The sequence below is a fragment of the Engystomops pustulosus genome, chromosome 2, assembly GCF_040894005.1.
Source record: "Engystomops pustulosus chromosome 2, aEngPut4.maternal, whole genome shotgun sequence".
Taxonomy (NCBI): domain Eukaryota; kingdom Metazoa; phylum Chordata; class Amphibia; order Anura; family Leptodactylidae; genus Engystomops; species Engystomops pustulosus.
Window position 1 is genome coordinate 27,953,081 of NC_092412.1, and position 27,247 is coordinate 27,980,327.

Below are 27,247 nucleotides of genomic sequence, written 5' to 3' on the forward strand. Positions count from 1 at the left end.
TCAGTGAGAGGTGTATTGTTCTTTCTTCTACCCCTCTTATGGCAATGGACAACCCCTTTAACTGTACAACGGGGAGATGCAGCTTTTCTTGCCAGGATCATACATTGTGGTTGGAGTAAGACAACTCTGAAATATGCAGCCAGGAGAGACAGGGCCCCCTAGTAGGCTACTGCATGGGGCCCCCCTTCCCACTTAAAAAATATACATATTAGTATACACACACATGCGAGTTACAATCACATATAAATACACTCATGCACACACAGCATATGCACACACATACAGTGCCATATGCAGCATACTCACATACAATGTATACAGACACCATATACACATCACAGATACTGCATAAATACATCACAGTATAAGTTATATACATATTATGCTGGACATGTGCAGTACAATATAGATATAATGGTGCACATCCTCCATTCTTTATTGTGTCAGGTCGGATGCTGGAGCCCCCTAATACTGCGGGCCCCATAGCAGCTGCTATGGATGCTACCCCTGTAGTTACGCCCCTGTATGCAGACATGACGGTGTATATATAAGGTTGTGGCGCAGTGTGTATATATAAGGTGGGTTCATTTCACAAAGAGCCGCATACATGAGTCAGATGGAAGCGCTTAGTGACGGGGCAGGCGCTGATTTAGGACGTGGAGGCCCACAGCACAGACCTGTACAGGGATTAATCTATGCATCGCCCAGGTACAGTTAGGAATTTAGTCACGGCCATAAAGTTATAGAATGGGAATATTAAATGGAAAATAAAGCCGCTGTATAAACCGGATTCCATTCACTTTATTGTTGTATAAATCTCCAGCACAACACGCAGAGAGGGAACCCTGCAAACACTTATTCCTGCCGCATTTGGATTTAATGACGGACATGGCTCATGAGAGGGCTGAACGCACACAGCAACATAATGCAGGATGCACATCTAATATCTATATCTATCAGTATTATACTAATTCATAGCCATGGAATAATAATATATTCTCACAATACCATGTCCGTATAATACCCATATACATCAAAATAATACCTATACATACATAACATTCATATGTAACTATATATGAATAGCTATTTAGGTGTTAAAAACAGATATTCCATAAAATCTACTAATTGGTTTTGATAATTTTAAAAAATCCCTAACCTGTAGCGGAGCTGTATGTGTGTACATGCATGTAGCAGGCTGTGTGTGTATGTTAATGTAAAAGAGCTATGTGTGTATGTGAATGTAGCAGAGCTGTATGTGTGGGTGTGCATGTGTTAGGCTGTGTGTGTGAGTGAAAGTAAAAGAGCTAAGTGTGCGTGTGAATGTAGCAGAGCTGTATGTGTGTGTGCATGTGTTGGCTGTGTGTGAGTGAAAGTAAAAGAGCTATGTATGTGTGCGTGTGAATGTAGCAGAGCTGTATGTGTGCGTGTGCATGTGTTAGGCTGTGTGTGTATGTGAAAGTAAAAGAGCTATGTATGTGTGTGTGTGAATGTAGCATAACTGTGTGTGAGCATGCTAATATAGCATTGCCTTCTTTGTATATGTCAATGTGGCAGCCTGTGTGTGAGCATGTGAATGTAGTAAAGCTGTTTGTGCATGTGTATGTAGCAGTGTTAGCTTGTGTATTTATGTTGCAGAGATGTGTGTGTACACCAGGAAATTATTAATTGGTGCCAAAGATATATTTTTTTATTTATATTTGGTGCTTCTTAGTCTGAAAAATAGGGTAACCAGAATTGGTTTAAAAGAGATAAAGTTGCATGCAGTTAGTGAGTGGATAGGCCTGCCTACATAAATGAGTTTTAAGAGAAGAGTTGAAGCATTGAGGGTTTGGTATTAGTCTGATAGACCGGGGTAGGGCATTCCAGAGAAATGGTGCAGCTCAGGAGAAGTCCTGGAGACCTGCATGGGAATTTCGAATTAAGGAAGAGATTAATCTAATATCACTGGCAGATAAAAGAGCATGGGAAGGGCGATAGACTGAGATGAGAGAAGAGAGATAGGGAGGTGCAGCATTATGCAGAGCTTTGTGGATGAGGGTTATTATTTTAAACTGTATTCGGAAGGAGACGGGCAACCAGTGCAGTGACTGGCACAGACTGGAGGCATCTGTGTAGTGTTTGGTCTGAAAGATGAGCCTGGCTGCTGCATTAAAAATGGATTGTAGAGTTTAGTGAGTGGAAGACCGATTAGTAGGGAGTTAGAGCAGTCTAGTTGAGAGTGCATCAATGCGACAATGAGTGTTTTAAAGGTTTCAATTGTAAGAAATGGTCGGATTGTAGAATTATTTTAAAGGTGCATCTGGCAAGAGCGAGCAAGAGTGAATATATGGTGTCAAGGAGAGGTCAGAGTTCAGCACAACCCCAAGACAGCGGGCCTGCTGCCTCGGGGGTTATTATGACATCACAGACAGAAATGGGAGGATCGGGGTTAGGTCAGTTAGTAGACAGTGGAAAAACAAGAAGTTCAGTTTTGGAAGGATTACATTTAAAGAAGAATGAGGCCATGATATATAAATATATATATAACAGTCATACTCGCTTGTATTCTCTGCCGTATTCTTTATGTAAAACAATCTCTTCTCCACAAAAGTCCAGCATCAAACTGTACTTTACTTCTGAGGAATGAAAGGCAGGAGGCGCAGGAGGAGACAGATCATCCGGAGAACATCTGAAAGACACAAGGTTCCTGCTGACACTTAAAAGGCGGCTAAACGTCTTTGACAATCCCCATATTTCACGTGTATGTTTTTGGCTCTCTCCTTTGTGAGGTTTGATATGTTACTTACAAAGGCTGACAGAAGTTTATGATAGGGCATATATAGCCGAGTGATGTATGGACGAGACGTTCTGCAACCACATACAGATATATTTAATCTTAGTGAGATTATTGAGAAGTCACGTAGCAAATATATGGGATGAGAGTCCATGGGATTCACACTAATAGAAAAGTATAGCGAGAGAACATTTACGTAATGTCTCAACAACGCCTCGTGCCGCTGTGTAGCTGCTTTCGAAAATAATATACTGCAGCGCGACTATAAGCAAGAGATATATGAGGATTTTGTAAGAAGTGGTGGTCTTACCTTCTTCCCTGATCTTATTGCTTTACATAAATTAGTGGTGGCGGGGGCACATAATTCCTCATTTGGCACTAGAGGAATTTCTAAAAAAATTTCGGATTTTGGGGAATTTAAAATTACTGGGATCTCCAGGTCATGGAAGATATCCTGGACCAGCATTAAAGAACTGGATGACCATGGATTTTGAAGTTGTGGGTTGACAGTATCCGAAAGTTGTCTCTATGAACCTTCCATGGGTTGCGAAAGTTCTTTGGCCGAGTCAAAGTTCTGAGATTGCAGACCAGGCAATTTGGGACCGTGTCCTAGATCTCCAATCCAACTAGGTGCCCCCAACTTTGAAATGAGTTGACCTAAGATTGTCATGCGTGACCTTCTCGAACTTTAAAAGAACGCCCGATTCAGACCAAACGAGACTGAATCAGGCACAAAATTACTAATTTGGAAATTTGGACACCTCTATTCCTGAGATGTTTTAGGACTTTTATGAGTAGTGTTACTTTTATTGTTGTACATCCACTTCAACCAGAATGAGGACCTTTTAGACCTATGTGCAATAATGGGTTTTATTATGGGTGTTTTGGGTGGCCGCCCAGGGCCCCAAGCCCTCAAAGGTCAAATAGATGCTGATGTTGGGAGTAGTTTGGCAATGTTCTTAATAGTCTTTGGCTGATAATTGGTTGTGTATTTTCAGGATACCACATCCTCACTCTCCCCTTGTGGACTTTTTTTGTGTTTTCTTAAACTTGTACCAACCAAGGAGACTCAGAAGTTCCGTTTCAGCAGATCCCTATTGAAGCGCTTCTTTCTTATTCCATAGCAAGATACTTAAATCTGTCAACTAGCTTTTACAAGATTTATCCGGCACCTCTCCCTCGAGATAGTCGTCCACTGTCAGTCGAAATATATTTTCTCCGCCAACAGCCTTAACGTCCACATCGGATTTGCTCTTCAATGTGTCAATATCAGGACGGTAGATTGGAGATGAAATGAAGTCTGGCACTGGTCTCTATTATCCCTCCGACCTAAAATGGAAATTTCATTTTATTTTTAACAGTTACCGTAGCTTAAAAAATTCCTCTCTTGGCAGTTTAAGAGGAAAAAGCCTGCGACGGTGCGGAGGGTGAATGGATGTCATCGCCCATGATTCTCTGCTTATCTCTTGCGCTGTGGCCGTAGATATCACAGAATATACAATAAACAGATTTTCATCTCTTCTATATAGAATCTGATAGATGCCCGGAATATAAACACATCAGGTCACAGACGGCAGAGATGGCGGATGATAATAACAATTTGCCTCGATGTAGCGGGCGCCGGGGGTCGAGCGTCTTGTTTCATATTGGAGATAACTCTCCATTTAACAAGTTTAGATAAATCTAATCATTCTCTCCTGGCTGGACCTGCACGTTCTTACCTTTGCAAATATCATTATCGCCTGTATACTTGGCTCTTGAGAAATAGTTTGGGTCCTCTAGCTCCAGCATAAAGGGATGTGGGCTGTAGCGGGAATAAGTGGATGACTAACATTGATGTGAATGGGCATGGTGTAATGCTTTATGTAACCTGCGGAGGCACTGCAGGAAAACTGAACAGTTAATATCTGGTTGACAGTTGATAAGGGGAGGGGGTCTTAACAGATTTCGGAACAGGGACTTCTTTAAATAACAGGGATGGAATAATAAATCATTGACAGTATTGGATGACGATGCCATATACATTTTGTATACTATTTTCCGCCATTTTATATACTAGATTACAATGTTATATTCTGTCTTAACATTTTACCCCATCTTGCCCAGTTCTGGGACATTTTGGGTAGGCTAACCATTTGTGAATTGCTCACCGAGTATTGGGGCACTCCTAAAATTTTAGGCAGAGGGCCAAGTGTTGAATGAGTATAGTGGTTAAGGACTCCATGACCTTCAATTGCTGTCATGAACCTGCATATTCTGAGACGATCAAGGAAATCTTCCTCAAAGAAAGGAATTTTCAGGAATATTTTGGTGTTCAATTTATTTACTACCATTGCTGTCAGGGTCTGAAATATATGCTTGTACTGAAAAAGTAGCTGCAGTACCATATTTGACCACATGGTGTGCTGTCAGATAATCATTGTGTGGGACTATTATTCTCATTTGCAACACAACACAAAGTGCTGTCATTCAGGGATACACCTCTACAGTGCCACCTACTGTTAGAAATGCTTATTGCAAGACACTTAATATTTTGTGAAGCAGCTTTAATACTGTATCTGTGGGTCCTTATAATTGGGTAACAATCATGTATTTGTTTCACTCTGTGTAAGATCTGGAATATATTTTTCACACTTCCTACCTAATGGCGATGGTTATAAAGAACAGGAAACACAACGCTGTATACTGCGGGTCATTCATCTAGAACATCACAACGGTGATATGCGTAGATATAGAGATGCAGACACAATGGCCATTAGTGCCCAGCTGGGAATGTACCAAGACTATGGGAAGCCGGAAGCCTCATAAGTCATGGAACTGAAAAATGTAGCAGTAGCTGGAAAACAGCAAAGTTTATTGATGGTGGTTTTCCATGTAGGAAGTATGTAGTTTATTTTAGACCTCCATGACTACCCAGGGCATAGACCGCCTACAAAGAGGGTCTCTTGCTCTGGGGGACTCTGCACATTTTTGCACTTTAATGATTGATTTTTATTAGTTTCCATGGAATATTTGCACACATTAGTTATTGTCTGAAAAAAACTCTCATGGTTGTTCCCTTTACCTCTTTCTATGGACTACTATGGACACCTGTAATCTGCTCCTTCAGTGATCTGACAGGTCATCTTAGGAGATGAAGACAGATATCCAGAATGAATTGGAGTTAAGGTGAAGAAGGAGAATGAAATGTTTAGAATGGTGTCCATTAAAAAGTCTATGGGGGAGATTTATCAGAAGTGTCTGAGAGCAGAACTGTTCTAGTTGCCCATGGAAACCAATCAGAGCTCAGCTTTAATTTCATAAACCGTTGTGGGAAAATGAAAGCTGAGCTCTGATTGGTTTCCATGGACAACTAGAACAGATCTGTTCCCAGACACTTCTGATAAATCTCCCCCTATAACTTTAAAGGGGTAGGTCACTTATAACAAACATTTAAAAGGACAAGTATAATAAACCCGTATTACACTTACCATGTTAAAGTTTGCTGTTCATTGCCAGGAACTGTGGATCACCAGAACCACGGGCAGCAGGACTCGGGGCACACTTTGACGTCTGTGTCCTACTTCGTTCTGGCAGATGGTGGGGGCCGTGCAGTCATTACTGTATGTGCACCACTGTACTTACCATGTTAAAGTTTGCTGTTTGTTGCCAGGAGCTGTGAGCCTTGTGACTTCCTATGACGTCCATGTCCTTCTGCGTTCTGGCAGAATGCAAATGCCCCCTCCATCATAACCACTCCCATATCAGTGGCTGAAAGGCCGTGCAGATGGCTGAATGGCCTACTCCATCTGCAGGAAGCCAACAGGACACAAGATGTAACAGGAGGTCATGTGACCAGCAGAGAACGTCAAATTTCAATAAGTTATAATATGGGTGACCCTGTTAGGCAGGCCACCTCCAGTTCATTAATTGGGGCACATTTACCTACCCGTCCTGTTGACGCCGCCGATCCGGAATGTCCGACGAGGATTCGGAGCTGCCATGATTCACAAAGATAATGCGGCCAATTTCCAGCATGTGTCGCTTCCCCCGTTGAGGTCCGCCAGAGTCCCCCTTCTTCTTCCCGGTGCATGTGAGTGCTGATCTTGCGACACAATTTCATGACGGATCCTTAGTAAATGTGCCCCATTGTCTATGGAACTATTCATGGTGACTGTGATCTCTAACAGTCTCATATAGAATAAATGGAAAAGAACAGTATAGATTATATATAGTAATAAGGACACATTAATTTTGACTTTTTTTGTCCTGTAATTCAGCTGCAGCCCTTTATGTTTTGCTGACTATATAAATACAGAGTCTGTCTTCAGATTTTCCCTTATTGCGCTCTGTAATTGTCTCTGGATACAGACTTGAGCAGTCATAAACTACTCCATAACTTCAGTGTCTGCTGCCGGCGGCAAACAGAGCTACTCGCTGCCCTCAGCACTCTGACATTAATCCTCCCTTTAAGAGCACCTCTGGACAAGCGCTGTCAACACAGAGAATGGCACCTGAGGCCCGTATCTCCGGCATGTGTTTAACGCAATGGCTCTGTCAGGCGCTGGCCTTTTACCGTAGGAAGCAGCGAATAGTTAATAAGCAGCTACAGGACACATTAGAATAGAGCGGGCCAGCACCTAAGGCGTAATAATAACCCCGTCCAGAAACCCAACCTCCACGACTTTGATGGCCATTTTTAGGATCCAGGTATTCTAGTTGACACCTTTAACCTTAAAAACCATGTATTAACCTTCATTCATCCACAAAGTAAATGAAAGGTTACATAAATGGAGTTTTTAACAGGAACCCGGCACCTAAAAAAGTGAAAGGCGCACATTTATCTTGATGGGTTTGCAATGTGTCCTGTAATTTTTTGTCCCGCAATCTATTTTCTTGAGGAATGACCGATATTCCTGGATTCCGCCTTCTGATAGGTGACGTTTTTCATGACTGCTAAATAAGGGGCTTGGATGGGTGAATTACTTTTACCCTAAAATTACAATGACATTTCTTTGATTTCAGAATTTCGGAATCCTAATAATCTGACGTAGGGCTGTGTGGTATTTCAGATCTACATAGTAAACCAGTCCTAATACATTTTAGAGATCAGTCAGAGGTGGTTTTTAATGTTATTCCTCTCCGATATAACAAAGTAAAAAAGAAATAAACAGCCATAGAAATCTTCCTGGGAGGGGTTAGGGGATCAATAATACTTGTGATGATGTATTTGCAGTGCGGCGAGTGCGCGACCGGAAGACGGTTGTGGCTGGAATAAACTCCGACTTGATGTCTGATGAGAGAACTGGCGCTGACACAGTGTAAAACAGTTTATGGAGCTGTTCATAAAGCTTTTTATCCGGCCCTGCATAAAAATAATAACATTCATACAAATCAAGTAAATGGACAGGCAGGTCACCGCGCTCTCAAGAGCTCCAGATTGAGACAGAGTCAAAAAATCAGCGGGTCTTCTATGTGAGCCGCATACATTAATGTCAGCGCACAGAGCACCAGCGGGAAGGAGCAGCTTGAGGTCACGGCACCAAAAAACCCTGGTGCGGTTATAATTGGCCCGCAACCGGAATGGGGAAATACACTTGGGGTCCAAGACTAGTCCTATTTGGCCATTTTAATGTAACTATTGATGTTTTTGACTTAAACATACTACAGGAATAGCTCTTTAAAGGGAACCTGTCATAAGGAATATAATATTAAATCGGCTGCTTTAAAAAAAAAACTTTGTCATAGTTCTGAATATTGCCATTACTTTATAAAGCTTTATTTCATATTACCTGGCTCCCTCCTGGCAGTGTGTGGTGAGTCCAGGGGGTGGAGGGGGCTGCAATAGTCTGTGTGCCTCCTGTGTCTCTGTCACCTCATGTATTCCTCCTCTCCTCCACACCTTCCCCCTGTGACTGCTCAATGCACATAACAAGAAGTGGGGAGGGGTTTAGGGAGACTGAGACACAGACACACACAGGCTGCAGCTGGCCCCCTCCCCTGGGACTCACCACACACTGCGTGCAGGGAGCCAGGTAATGTAAGAAAAAGTTTTATACAGTATTGAAATGATTCAGAATCAGCATAGTATAGTCTATTGGAATCTGTCTTCCGCTAAAAATGTCATTTCTGGTGACAAGTTCTCTTAAAAAAAAGGCATCAAGGTTAAAATTCTTCGACCTAGAAGACATAGTAAGTAATTCAGTGTAGCCCACGTCTTAAAAATCGGTGAGGCTCATTCCTCAACTCATCGCTCTCCTGAGATATGGGAATACCAATTTTAGCTCAACCCCAGGGCAAAGCTAATGGTGGAACAGGGGCAAATCCAACAGCATGGCTGGGGGCTCCAGCTCCTGGAACTTGGGGGCAACTCTGAATGATGAGGGGTATAAGTAGGGGGCAGTAGATTGACATGGGATTATGGATAACAATAGAGGGAGGCAACAGAGAGATGAGGGTTAAGAGAGCTTAAAGAGAAGGAGGGCATAAAAAGATAAATGGGAGAAACATAGATGGATGGCAGCATAGACAGTGGGGGCACCAGAGCTGGGGTATAGAGAGATAAAAGGATGGAAGATTGGGAAATTGTGTCTTACAGATGGGAAGAGGTGGGGAGAGAACCACCATGTATCAAAGGCAACCAAATGGCAACGAAAATATTGAACTGGACATTGAGGCTAGACATGATACCCTGAGATCACTACAAGAGGAAACAATTCTAGTTGGTGGGGCAAAAAAAGGAGGGGGCCGTAGTGGCTTCCATCTTTGATTTGGCCAACCATGAGGACTACAGTTATTCAAAAATGTAATCTCATAATCTGATCTGTGGAGGGGAGGCTCAGATTAGACTACCCCTCTGGGATTAGGTATATCAGCCTCAGTATTTGATTAGTTAAAGGGATTTCCCTTAGCCCTGGGAGAGACGCCATCATGAGACTCACTTGTGTTCAGTTTTGATAAAATTTCTTCCATATCCTAATTCCCGTAACAATTTTTGACATTGCACCCGTGGCAGCGGAGTCTCCGAAGATTTATTGTGACGGTGTATGAAGGTACTTTTTACCGATGCATTATTCCTCACTTGACTGTAAAGCCTCTGGATCAATAAAGCTTCCTGTCATTGAATATTTGTTCATCTTGTTCTGTCATTTGAGCTTCCTAATGGAGGAGGCATCATGCATAATGGATTTATACATTAGTATGGTGACATCATCCCTTTTACCTCTCGCTGTATTTATTGTGTGTGGATGTTAGTGTTATATGATCACAGGAGATAAGAAGTGATGGAAATGGGGGGACGGTAGATCTTGGAGGCCTTCGATGGACAATTTGCAGATGACAACCGGGGCCACCACTAAGTAGCAGCCCCAAGCAGCGGTGGTGCTCCGGTGGTTACCACTTCCATTCCCTATGACATTATGTTCAAGTGAATAACTGTGCTGCAGTACCAAGCTCAGCCACTATACAATGTACAGCACTGTGCGTCACAATGAGAGCGCTCTATGGAACACCCGATTGGTGAAGGTGCTGGAGGTTGACCTCTACCGATCTGATAATGCTGATTTATCCTAGGATAGAAGGGATGTAAAGAAGGACAAATAGGCCCAGTGCAACACTTTTTATTTGGTGCACCTTTAACATGGGCCTTTATCTGGTGCAGGGTTGGACTGAGCACCCCGGAACACCCCTTCATAGCAGAGATTTGTGTTGCGTCGGGTATAGTGCAGCCGCTTTATAGTGATGGTAGTGGTACTACATGGCCATTGTATAGTATGCCTACATGGCCATTGTATAGTATGCCTACATGGCCAATGTATGGTATGACCATATGGATAATTTATGGCATTTCTATATGGACGCTGTATGGTATAATTATATGGGCGCTGTATGGTATAATTATATGGACGCTGTATGGTATAATTATATGGACACTGTATGGTATAATTATATGGCCGCTGTATGGTATAATTATATGGGCGCTGTATGGTATAATTAACCAAAACCTTTCAGATATTTACCAAACTCTCCCAATACGATGAATGGTTTGCAGTCAGTATTCCCGGGAGCGGTCGGCGTGGGGGGGGGGGGGGGGCGTCTCAATTTTACAGTTTAAAGAAACTTTTCACAACTTTTTTCACTTTCCGTCCTGAGGAGAGAACATGTTTGTGTGAATATGATGGCGGATGATAAGCGTAATTGCGGTTTAGACGTCGGATTTATTTGAGGAGGGGATAATGATAGTAATTACCCAGTTTGAGTTTTGAGGAAGACTAATTAGATCCCCCCAAAAGGATTTGTATGCAGAGGGAACAAGACGCACATAAAGGGACCATCTGCTTTCTATCTCCGTACAGCCGCACTGCCGCATGCTATTATATTACACGCTGCATCCATGTTGAAGTGCGGTGGGTGACAAGTTTTTATTCACTTACGGGATAACAAGCTCCTTCCTTTGCTGTGGGACTGAATTAAGCCGACAGTTAAATGCAGTAGTCCCATAACTGGGACCACAAACTGGATAATAATAATAATTCCTTTATTTATATAGCGCATACAGATTACGCAGCGCTGCACAGAACTTGCCAAATCGGTCCCTTTCCCCATGGGGCTCACAATCTAATCAACCTACCAGTATGTTTTGGAGTGTGGGAAGAAACCGGAGGACCCAGAGGAAACTCACACAAACACGGAGAGAACATACAAGCTCTTTGCAGATGTTGACCTGGGTGGGACTCCAACCCAGGACTACAGCGCTGCAAGGCAGAAGTGCTACCCACTCAGCCACCGTGCTGCCCTATGTATATTAAGGAACCTCTTGAGTATTGTCCAGTGAGTGCACCTCAGAATAAGTAATGCTATGTACAGGATAAGTAATGTCATGTATGTACACAGTGACTGCACCAGCAGCAGAATAGTGAGTGCAGCTCAGGATGTACGAGATCAGTACAGGAGATATAACTATCCTGTATCCCTGGGGCTTGTACCAGCTGATATACACTTTATACTCTTATAAAGCAGCTTCATACAATAGATCTGATAATAGACTTTATTGAGACTTCCCGAAAACTGCAGGAGAAAATATTATGAAAAATAATAGAAAAAAATAAATTCTGCATGTGATTAGCGCCTTGCAGTACACAGTACGGGCTCAGATTTTACCAGCATGAAAAATAATTTTCCTGCGCCTCGAGCAACTCATAAACCATCCAGAAGGAGAAGGAGCCTCAGTGGGAGAAGTGACTCGTGAATGGAGGGGGCTCATAAATCCGTCTTGTCTCCTCTCATGGAGGGAAAGTGACATCAGATAGGCCTCCGGTTTATTCTCTGTAGACCCAATGGGGCACATTTACTTACCCGGTTCCGTCGCTATCCCGAGGTGCGTTGTCCGACGAGGACTCTGGTCCGGCACGATTCACTAAAATCATGCGCCCAATTTCCTGAAGGTGACGCTGCTGCGCAGAGGTCCGCTGGAGTTCACCTTCTTCTTCCCGGTGCATGTAAGTGCTGATCTTGCGACAAAAATCTTTTTGAAATTCCGTGGTTTGTCCGAATCCATCGGGTTGTCCGATGGCCACACCCCCTGATTTCAGTTACGTGTCCTTAGGGACAATACCTAAATTTGTCTGCAGACAGAGTCTGGAGCCAACAGCACAGCAGGGTAAAGATATTCCCCCAGGGCAGCTACAATCCAGGAATATAAATGCATATATCACAGTCCTGCTTCCACTAGTAACATACACAGGGTGTAGGCTACATACATAGGTGTGGCTACATAGATCTCCAGGGACCAATAATGAACACTGTCTGCAGAGAGTACAGAGAACTGCAGTTTTAGAATATTGACTCAGTCCAGCTGCAATCCTGAAAAATAAATCTATATTTCATTGGCCAAAGTCCATACAAAATGTATGATTACACAGATCCTTAGGGACAATACCTAAATTTGTCTGCAGACAGAGTCTGGAGCCAACAGCACAGCAGGGTGAAGATATTCCCCCAGTCCAGCTACAATCCAGGAATATAAATCCGTATCTCACAGTCCTGCTGCTACTCAAATGTATCGTAACATTGTAACGGTTAAAACTGCTGAAAGAGTTCCCCTTAAAGGTGAAGTATTTAGAATCTTTTCTTCACCTATCACATCCACCGCGTCGTCAGAGCCGTCAGATAATGGAAACATTTGCGTAACCCGGCGATGCGTCTATTTGATGTGATTTCACATCTGCTTGTAGTTAATATGTGACAGGTCTTAAGAAATAATCACACCCCTGCCACACGAGATGAATAAGCTGCGCTGATATCAAAGCTTGATACATACCCGCTCGCCCGTTTCCAAGGTAACCACGGAACATCGCTATATTTTCGAGACAAGTAACGCACTCTCCGCGTGGCGCCCGGTAACCCCGAGATTTACAGGCCACGTGACTTCAAGATGACTAATTGTTATCAAAAAATTCCTACCCAGGGGTCTGGAAGGTTCTATGATGTATTGCGCCGGAGTCGGTAATTAGGTCCTCATACGGTTTCATTTAAAGGGACGGCGCCAAGAATTCCGTAATTTTAATAACAGCAGGATAGGATTTTTGCAAATCTCAGGGATTTTCTTTTGTAATTTAGAATTTATTTTGCAATCTGGTCGGAGCATAGTGTCGGGCGGCCGGCGAGGAATACTGTGATTAATGAGGTGTCACCGCGTCAGATGTTCGAGGCGTGAAACAACACGTTCCTTACATTAACGGAACAATAGGAAGATTAATTGTCTGCCCCCCCCCTCGCTTCGGAAACACATGTTATTACAGTGTAAAGGAGCCGCTCTGTCATACAAGGGGGAGATTATTAAGAAGCCTACGAGATATAGGAGAATTCCACTAATCCGGCATCCTATAGTCCAGAAATCTTAAAGGGGATGTCCAGAAATAGAAACAAAAATGGCGCTTTCCACGCTCATAGGAGGGAACGGAGTTGCATTAAAGGGAATGGAGCAGAGATTCAATACCACAAACAGTCTATGTACAAGTGAGGCGCTGTTATTAAAAAAAATAGATTAATAAAGACCTTATTAAAGAAAATTTCATATCAAAATCCATCATAAAAACCCAGGGACATTACTCATAGATCCAGGCACAGTGACTGTGGTATCTTCTTATATTCCTTCTAAACTGAAACCTATCAATTATGCTAAAAAAAGGTATCCTGGGGACATTACCAGAGCCCTTCCGTGTTGCAGCTTCACAGGCTGTTGCAGTGTGCAGGAGCGCTTCCCCCTCCCAATAAAGCTTGTAGCTTCCTTGCTACCAGCAGAGGAAAGTGCTGAGAGTGCAGAGGGGTGAGGGTGAGACAGTGTAAAAGCCTGTGAAGCTACTAAAATGGAAGGGCTTTGGTAATGACTTTATATCTCATTCGCATAATTTTAAAAGTTGATTTTAGAAGGAAGGAGGTCATGGATAACAGATATAAGAATACACAGTCACGGTGCCTGGATCTTTGAGTAAGTGTCCCTGGTTTATCTGGATTCTGATGATAGATTTCCTTTTAATATCACCTAGAAGTGTTACCCAGATTTTTTTTTTATTTAAAGAAAATATAAATAAATAAAAATAAAATCTGTGTTTATCATTGATAAGAAAATCCCTTTAATTGGGCATCTGGTAGTCCACTAATTCAGTAATACGTCTACAGAAGAAACATCGGATACAAGAGGTGAATAGTGGAAGGATTAATGTCTGTGATATGAAGGCTAATTCCTTTCATCTGGAATCCAATAGTCCATTTATTAATAGTCCAATTTATGGAAAAATTAGGGTTTTTTTTGGAAAAGCCAGGTAACAGTTTTGTGACTGTTTTATAGCAGACATCACCTATCTTTTCCCAGAAATATGGAATCAGTATTAGAGATGAGCGAGCACTAAAATGCTCGGGTGCTCGTTATTCGAGACGAACTTTTCCAGATGCTCGAGTGCTCGTCTCGAATAACGAGCCCCATTGAAGTCAATGGGAGACTCGAGCATTTTTCAAAGGGACCATGGCTCAGGAATAAAATGTGTTATTTAATTGAAAAAGAATGGGGCAGATTTATCAAGTGTCTGAAAGTCAGAATATTTCTAGTTGCCCATGGCAACCAATCACAGCTCAGCTTTCATTTTACCAGTGCTCATGAATATTTTAAAGGGGAGCTGTGATTGGTTGCCATGGGCAACTAGAAATATTCTGACTTTCAGACAACATGATAAATATACCCCAATGTCTTCTGATAAGTGATCAGATGTATGCAAACATCTGCAATCTATTCTTCACTGTTCCGTGCGTATATTATCTCCCGACAAGTTATCAGATGTGAAGAACAGTGAAGAATAGAATAAAAACAGTGAACACAGGATGATTTAAGTGAAAAACGCAGTGAAAAACACAGTGAAGAATAGATTACAGATGTTCTGCACATCTGCTTACTTGTCGGGGTGATACGCTGTCCCGGGATCCGCTCCTCTTCTTCCACTGAAGTCTCCCTGTGCTGCCCGATGTCTGTCTCCCCCGTGCTGCCCGATGTCTGTCTCCCCGTGCTGCCCGATGTCTCCCCCGTGCTGCCCGATGTCTCCCCCGTGCTGCCCGATGTCTCCCCCGTGCTGCCCGATGTCTCCCCCGTGCTGCCCGATGTCTCCCCCGTGCTGCCCGATGTCTCCCCGTGCTGCCCGATGTCTTCCCCGTGCTGCCCGATGTCTCCCCCGTGCTGCCCGATGTCTCCCCCGTGCTGCCCGATGTCTCCCCCGTGCTGCCCGATGTCTCCCCCGTGCTGCCCGATGTCTCCCCCGTGCTGCCCGATGTCTCCCCGTGCTGCCCGATGTCTCCCCGTGCTGCCCGATGTCTCCCCGTGCTGCCCGATGTCTGTCTCCCCCGTGCTGCCCGATGTCTGTCTCCCCCGTGCTGCCCGATGTCTGTCTCCCCCGTGCTGCCCGATGTCTGTCTCCCCCATGCTGCCCGATGTCTGTCTCCCCCGTGCTGCCCGATGTCTGTCTCCCCCGTGCTGCCCGATGTCTGTCTCCCCCGTGCTGCCCGATGTCTGTCTCCCCGTGCTGCCCGATGTCTCCCCCGTGCTGCCCGATGTCTCCCCCGTGCTGCCCGATGTCTCCCCCGTGCTGCCCGATGTCTCCCACGTGCTGCCCGATGTCTCCCCCGTGCTGCCCGATGTCTCCCCGTGCTGCCCGATGTCTTCCCCGTGCTGCCCGATGTCTTCCCCGTGCTGCCCGATGTCTTCCCCGTGCTGCCCGATGTCTCCCCCGTGCTGCCCGATGTCTCCCCCGTGCTGCCCGATGTCTCCCCCGTGCTGCCCGATGTCTCCCCCGTGCTGCCCGATGTCTCCCCCGTGCTGCCCGATGTCTCCCCGTGCTGCCCGATGTCTTCCCCGTGCTGCCCGATGTCTTCCCCGTGCTGCCCGATGTCTTCCCCGTGCTGCCCGATGTCTCCCCCGTGCTGCCCGATGTCTTCCCCGTGCTGCCCGATGTCTCCCCCGTGCTGCCCGATGTCTCCCCGTGCTGCCCGATGTCTCCCCGTGCTGCTTGATGTCTCCCTGCTGCCGTTCCGCACGTATCTTCTGACAAGTAAGCAGATGTGCAGAACATCTGTAATCTATTCTTCACTGTGTTTTTCACTGTGTTTTTCACTTAAATGATCCTGTGTTCACTGTGTTCACTGTTTTTATTCTATTCTTCATTGTTCTTCACTGTGTTTTTTTAATTAAATGCTCGATCTCGAGCAGGGGAAATACTCGTCCGAGCAACGAGCCGTTTCGAGTACCTTAATACTCGAACGAGCATCAAGCTCGGACGAGTATACTCGCTCATCTCTAATCAGTATCTATCAAATCCTATTTTTTATGCTTTTATTGAATGTTATTTCGAATGAAGTGACAATACCGGCCGCCACCAGTAATCAATTGTGGCGCTGTCTGTAGAAAACACCAGTCAGGTATTTCAAATTCTCTAATTGTCATGGCAGAGCAGATTAGCCACTAATGAAGGTACAGAGTAGGGGCATATGGTAGTCTGTCCATATTACTGATTCTTTACAGGGTTTTCCGTCCCCAAAACTATTAAAAGTGATTGGTGGGGGGGGGGGGGGGTTCGATACAAGAAGTAGACAGTGGGCGGAGCAGTCTAGAGGCCGCCCCTGCTTAGCATGAGAACGCCTCCTACTGTAGGCGTGGGTGGGTACCAAACTATGGACAAGGTTGCCTGCTTCCTGCTCCTCCCATCGTGTATAACAGGGGATAGGAAGTGGTGACGGGTGTCGCACCTTCACTTATCGCCTATTAATGAAGTATCCAAATTAGGTTCTGGGTCTCGAAAACCCCATTAAATAAGGATTGTTCTGGATACTTGTACTGCAGTATATCATTTTACATTGGTGATGTGTGGGGATGTGATACAGGTAGGAAGCAGTGGGTGGAGCCGTCTAGATACCACCCCTGCTTAAACAGTAAGCGGGGGTGGGTACTAAACTATGGAGAAAGCTGCCTGCTCCATCCGTAGTGTATAACAGGTGATTGGACTGTCGCGCCCTCACTTATCGCCTATAATTGATGTATTCTATAGGTAGGTCCTTATTAGATCTGGGTTCCGGAAAACCCCTTTAATTGGTGATTGTTGCAGCCACTTATAGTTTTACATAATATCCAAAGTTTACCACTTCCACTTGCTTGTCGTGTGCTGACAGCTTGCTAATAAAGCTGCGCTCGATGAGAGGAGCGTCTGCCAGGAGTTATTACGCTTCACGAGTGTCAGCGCCATGACAAGCCCCGAAAAGCCGCCCTGTCACTATGACCGCAGAATAGCGCCACTATCTGCTTCCTACAGAGACACCATGAGAGCGGCCAGGAGATTATGAGCCGAGGACCCTTCACCCGGATTATAGATTATGCTAAGTCTCCCCTCATTATACTAATTATTCTCTCATTTATAAGCATTTTTGGAATTTGAAAAATTCTCTATTATTCGTTTTTTCTATAGTGTATTTTGTTGCCAGTTTGAGTTCCACCTCCACCGATCAGCAAGTTATCCCCTATCCTGTGGACATCCCCTTTAAGTTTTGAATCCTTACCACTGTGAAGATGTCCACTAGTTGACAGTTAATGAAAACACACTTTGTGTGTGTTGTTAGTAGCAGCAGTACTGTGAAAAATTGATTTATATTCCAGGATTGTACTGGAAGTGAGTCCTCACACTGCTGTGCTTTGTGCATTGAAATTCAAACTGTGTACGGCATCAGTCATGAAGGTGAAGCCAGTGCCGACTCTAGGAAGTTTGGGGCCCCCCGACTGCCAAATTTTGTGGGCCCCCCACCTCCCATAGAATGATAATCCAATGCTGTGTGCACAGCAAGTTCCCTGAACCTGGGAAAGAAGGAGGGTTTTCTGTGACTTGGGGCCCCTTCTGCTCCTCAGGGCCCCTGAACACCGTCATACTAAACTCCCCCTGATGGCAGTGGGCAGTGTTTATTCACAGAGTGGACATTCAACTTTAAAGGGGACTCCTTCAGCAACTTTGACAGTGTTAAGTATTGTCCCTGGAGATCTGTGTAACCATACATTTGTGTATGTTAGCAGCAGCAGGACTGTGAAATGGATTTCTATTCCTGGACTGTAGCTGCATGTCCACATACTGCTGCACTCTTGGCTATCTGCAGATTGAGTTATGTATTTTCCCTGGAGATCTGTGTAACCATACCTTTGGGTATGTTGTTAGTAGCAACAGAACTGTGAAATGGATTTATATTCCTGGATTGTAGCTGTACTGGGGCATGTCGTCATAATGCTACGCTCTTGGCTCTCTGCAGACTGAGTTATATATTGTCTTTGGAAATCTGTGTAACCATACCATTGGACATGTTGTTAGTAGCAACAGGACTGTGAAATATAGAATTTATATTTCTCGAATGTAGCTCTTCCAAGTGCGCTGGGGTTCTGTCTTCACAATGCTGTGCTCTGTGCTCTCTGCAACCAGTGTCATAAATGTATAAACATACCTTTATAAATGTTGTTAGTAGCAGCAGGACTGTGACGTATACATTTATATTCCTGGAATTGTAGCTTCTTGGAGTGTGTTCTTACACTGCTGTGCTCTTAGCGCTTTGCATTAAGCTACATCCTTGTTGTATTAGTTATTTTCCCTAGATACATGTGCAATCAGACCGTTGTGCATGTTGTTAGAAGCAGCAGGACTGTTAAATATCTATTTATCTCCAGGAATGCAGCTTCTCCCACTGCACTGGAATGGTGTCCTCACACTGCTGTGCTCTGAGCACTGATGATATTATCAGCGATGAGCCATGAAGATCTGTGCAATCATATATATATGTGTATGTTCCAGGATTGTGTGACTGAGGACAAGTCCTCACACTGCTGTGCACTGAGCACTGATGATATTATCAGCGATGAGCCATAAAGATCTGTGCAATCATATATATACGTGTATGTCCCAGGATTGTGTCACTGAGGACAAGTCCTCACACTGCTGTGCACTGAGCACTGATGATATTATCAGCGATGAGCCATAAAGATCTGTGTAATCATATATATACGTGTATGTTCCAGGATTGTGTCACTGAGGACATGTCCTCACACTGCTGTGCACTTAGTTCTAGACACATAAAGAATTACATTAGTTACTTAGAGCAAAGGGGAGGGGCTGCACTGCTGATAAGTGCAAAGAACTAAGAGAACAGCAGTGTGAGGATACGTCCACAGTGATAAAATCCTGGAATATAAATCTGTATTTCACGGTCCTGCTGATGCTAACACCATACACATATGTCCAGGGACAATACCTAACACTTACTACAGTTTTGTACGCCCTGACACATTACCTTTAAGGAGGATCTACACTGTAAATATTAGGAACAGTCACATTCTTCCAGATTGTTAAAAAAAAAATTGAGCCTGAGTTCTGTGCCAGTAGCCGCGTCTTGCCCCCACATTGAGGCTTATTCATTGGGCGCCCGGCTCGCCCTTGATCCCCTTTTTCATCTCAGTTGATGATGTCATCCGCAACAGGTGGCGCGGCCTTCGCTCAGTCTCCGGCTTTGTTGTTTTTGTGTGCGGTGAATAAAAAGGGAGGACGCCGGTCTAACGGCCACAATTAGCAGCCCCTCAGAGCACAGGGTGGAGGGGTCCATTCAGCCGAATAAACTCGTACCCCCCCCCCAGCAGTGAACAGACGTTTTTGGCACATGCAGCGGCTCCATCTGGAATGTGCCGTACTGCGGAGAGCGGCTCCACCATGAAGTTTGTTGGTTCGTTTATAGGCGGAAAATATGGGTTTTAATTAAAAGGTGTCTGTGAAATTTAAGTTGTGCGTGGTATGGGGGTAGACCGCCAAAATCTGACATATCCGGCAAGTTTCGTGCTTGGGTTCATCTTTTATATATACATTTATAACATCTCCATCTTTGGGGATGAGCAACCCAAATAGATGGCGACAGGGCTTTTTTACTTTGAGAACTGTCAATCTGTGGAATAGCCGAGCTCAGGCGCTGGTCACAGCAGGGACAGCAGAGAGCTTCAAGAAGGGTCTAGATGCCTTTTTACACCTAAATAACATTGATGGCTATGTTATATAGAATTGTTTCCCCTAAATCCTTTCCTCATCCAATCACTTCCCTTCCTTGGTTGAATTTGAAGGACAAGTGTCTTTTTTTAACTGTATAAACTATGAAACTATGAAATGCCGAAACTGATTGTGGGTTTCCCTTTAATAGAAGTAGACGCATGGGAGCTGCCATTTTCCTGCTGATAATGCCAGAACCAGTGTTAACAGTAGGGGCTCCAAACCCGAAACTCTGGCTCAAGTCTGGTTTCGGGGAGCCGAATCCACAATGTTTGTCACCTACCGAAACATTGCCGATTCTGGTCCGCTCATCTTTAGTGTCATCACTATATATTTGTCACTATATTATATTTCCAACTACTATATGGAACATTAGAACTGCAGAACCTAATGAAAAGTATCAAAGATATGAAAAGTCTATAAAAAGTATCAAATTTAAAGGGATTGTCCATGATTTTTTTTATAGACGTCCCTTACATGACTCTACTATTGGCTTGGGAGACATTTTGGATCTGATGCACTCCCTTTAATTAAAGGCATGTGGGATAATGTTGGAGGTTCCTGTCTACAAACTTGCATAGGAAGTGTTATCATAGGGGTATGGGTAGTACCGAAGATAAGTTACTAAAATTTCTGTAGGAAATTCCATTGAGCTGTAAAAGGAACCCGTCAGCAAGATTCCCCCTTATATAAACCATCCCTTGCCATAGGGGTGACCTGGAATGACCTCTCTATAGTAACATCTATTGGTCAGTCCTAGCTTAGAGAATGGGGTTGTCCTAGATCAGTCATAGATTCTAGGAAGGTTTTTTCAGGTCACAATGAGAGGAAGTGGGAGGGGCTTATCTGTGAATCATTGCTGACAGGTTCCCCTCATGTGTGATATTCCGGTTTTATTTTACATTAGTCTTTTGTTGCGTTTTGCTCATTCTTTATGACATTGTATCCGCATAACTAGAGGACGGGAATTATGAAGATTTAATAGATGCAGCCGCTACATTAACTCCTGACATCTCCGGTTTTCCTACGTTGGAAGGATATTGCTCGGACAGTTTGCCCCCAGGATACTCGAAGCATTTCAGAATAAATCATTGTCTGAAAAACCAAATACTTTGAACAATTACCTTTTATTCCTTTTATGAAGCAACATTTGTTCAGGGAGCCTCTTAAAGGGATAGTGTTGGCAGGCGTGAATGTGTAGTACTGCAGCCAGGGATAGTGATTCTCTCTGGAGAGATGTCATACCATACCTATGTGTATGTTCTTAGTAGCAGCTGGACTGTGAAATATGGATTTACGTTCCAGGATTGTACTGTAGCTTCTGAGGGCATGTCCTCACACTGCTGTGCTTAGTACTCTTTGCAGACACTATAAGGTATTGTTCTTGGAGAAAAGTATGTGTGTTGTTAGTAGCAGCAGGACTGTGAAATATGCATTTATATGTACTGCTCTCCTCCGTGCTTTCTGCAGCCAGTGTTAGATATTGTATCTGTGTAGTAATAGCTTTGTGGGATTTTAAATAGCAGCATGACTGTATATATATATATATATATACATATTCTAGTTTTGTGGCTTACAGGGGCATGTCCTCACACTGCTGTACTCTGTGCCCTCTGCAGAAAGCATTAGGTCCTGTCAATGGAGAGATGTGTAATCATAATTTTGTATATATTGTAAGTAGTTATAGGATAGCAGAATATACACTTATATTCCAGGATTGTAGCTTACAGAGACATGTCCTCACACTGCTGTGCTCTGACCTCTCTGCAGGTTGTGTTAGGTGTTGTCCCTGGAGCAATGTGTAATCATACCATTGTATATGTACTAGCAGCAGATCAGTGAAATACGGATTAATATTGTAGCTTCTGGGGGCATGTCCTCACACTGCTGTACTCTGTGTCCTCTGCTGACAGTATTAGGTTCTGCCCATGGAGAGATGTGTAATCATAATTTTGTATGTATTGTTAGTAGTAACAGGATTGCAGAATATTAACTTATATTCCAGGATTGTAGCTTACAGGGACATGTCCTCACACTGCTGTGCTCTGACCTCTCTGCAGTTTGTGTTAGGTATTGTCCCTGGATAGATGTACTAGCAGCAGATCAGTGAAATATGTATTTATATTGTAGCTGCTGGGGGCATGTCCTCACACTGCTGTGCCTGCATTTAGCTCCTACCCTCAGCAGCCTAGTATTCATGCAGAAGCCTTTCCGGGAGTCATGAAGTGTGATATTAATAAGGCCAAAGATGAATTTCCATTAATGACGTCTCCTCTTTTTCCATTCAGGTCTCATCACCACAACGTCCAGAAAGTTGGATCGAGAACAACAAGCGGAGCATTTCCTAGAGGTAACATAGCGCCGCGTCATGCTGGGTGATAACAATACTGCATGTCTCACCAAAAGCGGATTATAATTGATAACTAATGTCCTAGCAAAGACTAATAGAAGACATAATGGCTTCTGTTCCAACATATTCCATTAAGTCACTAATACTTAAAGGGGTTGTTGACCCATTGGTGTAACCACAGGTTGGGCAGCCATAGCAGTCGCTATGGGGCCCTCAGTGTGAGGGGGCCCCCCTATCTGGGGGAATTTGGAGTTTATATGCTGTTTGTTTGTATATGGTATTGTATGTATGTGTGCATTTGCTGTATGTGTGTAAATGTGATGTCTATATGCCGCAATGGTACTGTGTGTATGTGTATATAAGCTGTATGTCTGTATATGTGGTGTGTGTATGCTGTATGTATTCTTATGCTGTATGTGTGTATATGATATTGTATGTATGTGTGTATATGGTATTGTATGTATGTGTGTATATGATATTGTATGTATGGGTGTATATGGTATTGTATGTATGTGTGTATATGATATTGTATGTATGTGTGTATATGATATTGTATGTATGTGTGTATATGATATTGTATGTATATGTGTATATGGTATTGTATGTATGGGTGTATATGGTATTGTATGTATGTGTGTGTTTGCTGTAATGTATGTATATGTGGTGTGTGTATGCTATATCTATATTTATGCTTTATGTGTGTATATGGTATGTATATGCTGTATGTCTATATATAAATGTGTGTATATAAGAGTGTATAATTGTTTGTGATCACTCACATCCGTTAGTATACAATTATGTATTTTTTAATGGGGAAGGGGGCCCCAGAAATCTAATATGGGGCCCTTCCTCTCCTAGTTACGCCCCTAGTTGGACCTCCACCAATCTGTGAATTGGGAATAACAATCAAATTTGGGATTATTCTATTAAGAGGGGACTGGATTGTCGAAAATTCCAAAAAAAAACCCCTTGAAATGCCCCATAAAAGTAAATCAAACATCCGCTTAATTGTCCCTGACTCTCTCCAGCAATGGAGAAGCTACAATCACAGAGAATACAAGGAATCAATGATTGTATAGAATGTATCAGCCGCCATGATGGCTCCCTGGAGTTTTCAAATTTGCTTTGTGGGATTATGTTGTCATCCGCCTTCGGTTACATGAAGATTTAGATGAGATCTGAAATACTGGCAAGGTTATAAAATATTCCGAGCGACGAACTGGCGCAAGAGGAAAAAAGAAAAAAAAACTACAGATCCAGATTTATCTCAGAATTAAAATCCTGCGGCTCCCAGGGCCGTTATCCGGTGTGAGCGCGGCTCTTAAATCTGACATCACACTGATCAATCGGCGTGTGTGACATGCTAGATTACCCTACAACCTCATTATGTAGCACTGCGGGCCCCCGCTAACGATATTAGGCTTATTCCTCCCCGGAGCCAGATTACTACTTTAAAGGTAAAATGTATCATTGCTATTTATGGGATTAGTTTCACTTTATTTTCACTAAAAGTTCAGTAAAGCATATGGCCGCCCTGAACGCTCTCCTACACTGTATTTAAAGGCATATACGGCGCAACGATATATCCCTTTAACCTTCTTCTCTGTAATAGTGCTCCATAAGATGAATTACTTCTCATATGGACTGTCTTTTTGCCCGTTCAGAATTATTTATTTGGCGCACTTACCCTTTAAATATTTAGCTATTTAAAACATATGAAGGTAAAGGTCAGTGACTCCTGCAAAGTCAACATACTCATCTCCTTATGCAGTCATTATTTCCATGATATAATTGGCTACAAAGTTTTTACTACAAACGTTGTGATATTGCTCCTCCAGCCTGAGTTTCTGTAACATAAGCACATAGGTTACTGCCTCCTGCAAGATCAGCACACTCCAATGCTGCTGTCATGATTCTCATACACACAATCCTGCCTCCTGCAAGATCAGCACACTCCAATGCTGCTGTCATGATTCTCTCGAACAGAATCTGACAGACTATATCATTTTTTATACCCATACATTTTTCAAGATACTGCTCAATCATATGCAGGTCTGTTACTGTATTAGAACTATAGATCTAGAAAGGGTACTAGCTCCTGCATTATCAGCACACTCCTCTCCTCCTGCTATCATAATTTTTACAATCTAACAGATTATGGATTTTTTTTAAATCCCTACTTGTTTCAAGATACCGCTTCAATAACATGCAGTTCTATCCACTTCCATATATCTACATTACCTTATAGTACTGCCTGATGCAAGGTCAGCACACTCCTCTTCTGCTGCTGTCATCAATCACACAATCTAAAAGTTTATGGATTTTTTTAATCCCTGATAGTTTCAAGATACCGCTCCAATAACATGCAGTTTTATCCACAGTCGTATATTTACATTACCCTATAGCACTGCCTCCTGAAAAAACAGCACACTCCTCTTCTGCTGCTGTCATTATTCTCACAATCTTAAAGAGTACAGATTTTTTATTTAGTCCCTCTTGTTTTAACTGCTCACATCACATGATTTTCTATACACAGTAATATAATTGCATGGCTATGTAACTTACTATCTCCTGCAAAATACGGACACCCATCTCCTGCTGCTATTACCATCTCATAATCTAAGAAGTATAGAAGAGAAGTGAGTAGGAGCTGCAGACAGTACAGAGAATAGTTCCTGTGTAGCAGGATAGAAGAGACGTCTTTGAGAGCTGCAGACAGGACAGAGAATAGTCCCTGTGTAGCAGGATAGAAGAGAAGTCTGTGAGAGCTGCAGACAGTACAGAGAAGTGTCCCCGTGTAGCAGGATAGAAGAGAAGTGAGTGGGAGCTGCAGACAGGACAGAAATTTGTCCCCGTGTAGCAGGATAGAAGAGAAGTGTGTGGGAGCTGCGGACAGTACAGAGAATAGTTCCTGTGTAGCAGGATAGAAGAGACGTCTTTGAGAGCTGCAGACAGGACAGAGAATAGTCCCTGTGTAGCAGGATAGAAGAGAAGTCTGTGAGAGCTGCAGACAGTACAGAGAAGTGTCCCCGTGTAGCAGGATAGAAGAGAAGTGAGTGGGAGCTGCAGACAGGACAGAAATTTGTCCCCGTGTAGCAGGATAGAAGAGAAGTGTGTGGGAGCTGCGGACAGTACAGAGAAGTGTCCCCGTGTAGTAGAATAGAATAGAAGTGAGTGGGAGCTGCGGACAGTACAGAGAGGTGTCCCCGTGTAGCAGGATAGAAGAGAAGTGAGTGGGAGCTGCGGACAGTACAGAGAGGTGTCCCCGTGTTGTAGAATAGAAGAGAAGTGAGTGGGAGCTGCGGACAGTACAGAGAAGTGTCCCCGTGTAGCAGGATAGAAGAGAAGTGAGTGGGAGCTGCGGACAGTACAGAGAAGTGTCCCTGTGTAGCAGGATAGAAGAGAAGTGAGTGGGAGCTGCGGACAGTACAGAGAAGTGTCCCCGTGTAGTAGAATAGAAGAGAAGTGAGTGGGAGCTGCGGACAGTACAGAGAAGTGTCCCCATGTAGCAGGATAGAAGAGACGTCTATGAGAGCTGCAGACAGGACAGAGAAGTGTCCTCATGTAGCAGGATAGAAGAGAAGTGAGTGGGAGCTGCAGACAGGACAGAAATTTGTCCCCGTGTAGCAGGATAGAAGAGAAGTGTGTGGGAGCTGCGGACAGTACAGAGAAGTGTCCCCGTGTAGTAGAATAGAATAGAAGTGAGTGGGAGCTGCGGACAGTACAGAGAGGTGTCCCCGTGTAGCAGGATAGAAGAGAAGTGAGTGGGAGCTGCGGACAGTACAGAGAGGTGTCCCCGTGTTGTAGAATAGAAGAGAAGTGAGTGGGAGCTGCGGACAGTACAGAGAAGTGTCCCCGTGTAGCTGGATAGAAGAGAAGTGAGTGGGAGCTGCGGACAGTACAGAGAAGTGTCCCCGTGTAGCAGGATAGAAGAGAAGTGAGTGGGAGCTGCGGACAGTACAGAGAAGTGTCCCTGTGTAGCAGGATAGAAGAGAAGTGAGTGGGAGCTGCGGACAGTACAGAGAAGTGTCCCCGTGTAGTAGAATAGAAGAGAAGTGAGTGGGAGCTGGGGACAGTACAGAGAAGTGTCCCCATGTAGCAGGATAGAAGAGAAGTGAGTGGGAGCTGCGGACAATACAGAGAAGTGTCCCCGTGTAGTAGAATAGAAGAGAAGTGAGTGGGAGCTGCGGACAGTACAGAGAAGTGTCCCTGTGTAGCAGGATAGAAGAGAAGTCAGTGGGAGCTGAAGACAGGACAGGGAAGTGTCCCTGTGTAATAGTATAGAAGAGAAGTGAGTGGGAGCTGCAGACAGTACAGAGAAGTGTCCCCGTGTAGCAGGATAGAAGAGAAGTGAGTGGGAGCTGCAGACAGGACAAAAAAGTGTCCCTGTGTAGCAGGATAATCACACTGATGTCTGAGGAGGATACTGGCCAGAATTAAAGGGGGGCAGAAGTACATTGCACATTGCGCCTATAATGTGCGTAAAGTAAAGTGATTAATAAGAGGCAGGAACTCATCACAGATGGTTGTAGCTTGTGAAAATAGTGG

The 27,247-nt window shown here is 43.9% G+C and overlaps 1 protein-coding gene across 8 annotated transcripts in view; it reads left to right on the forward strand.

Moving 5' to 3' along the window:
* Nucleotides 1-27,247, forward strand: part of FAT3 (FAT atypical cadherin 3) — a 430,787-nt gene that overhangs the window by 253,240 nt on the left and 150,300 nt on the right. For all 8 annotated transcript variants that reach the window (XM_072134102.1, XM_072134101.1, XM_072134104.1 and 5 more), the window contains one exon: nt 22,638-22,699. In XM_072134102.1, the coding sequence (XP_071990203.1) occupies nt 22,638-22,699 (62 nt within the window). The remainder of the gene's footprint in view (nt 1-22,637; nt 22,700-27,247) is intronic.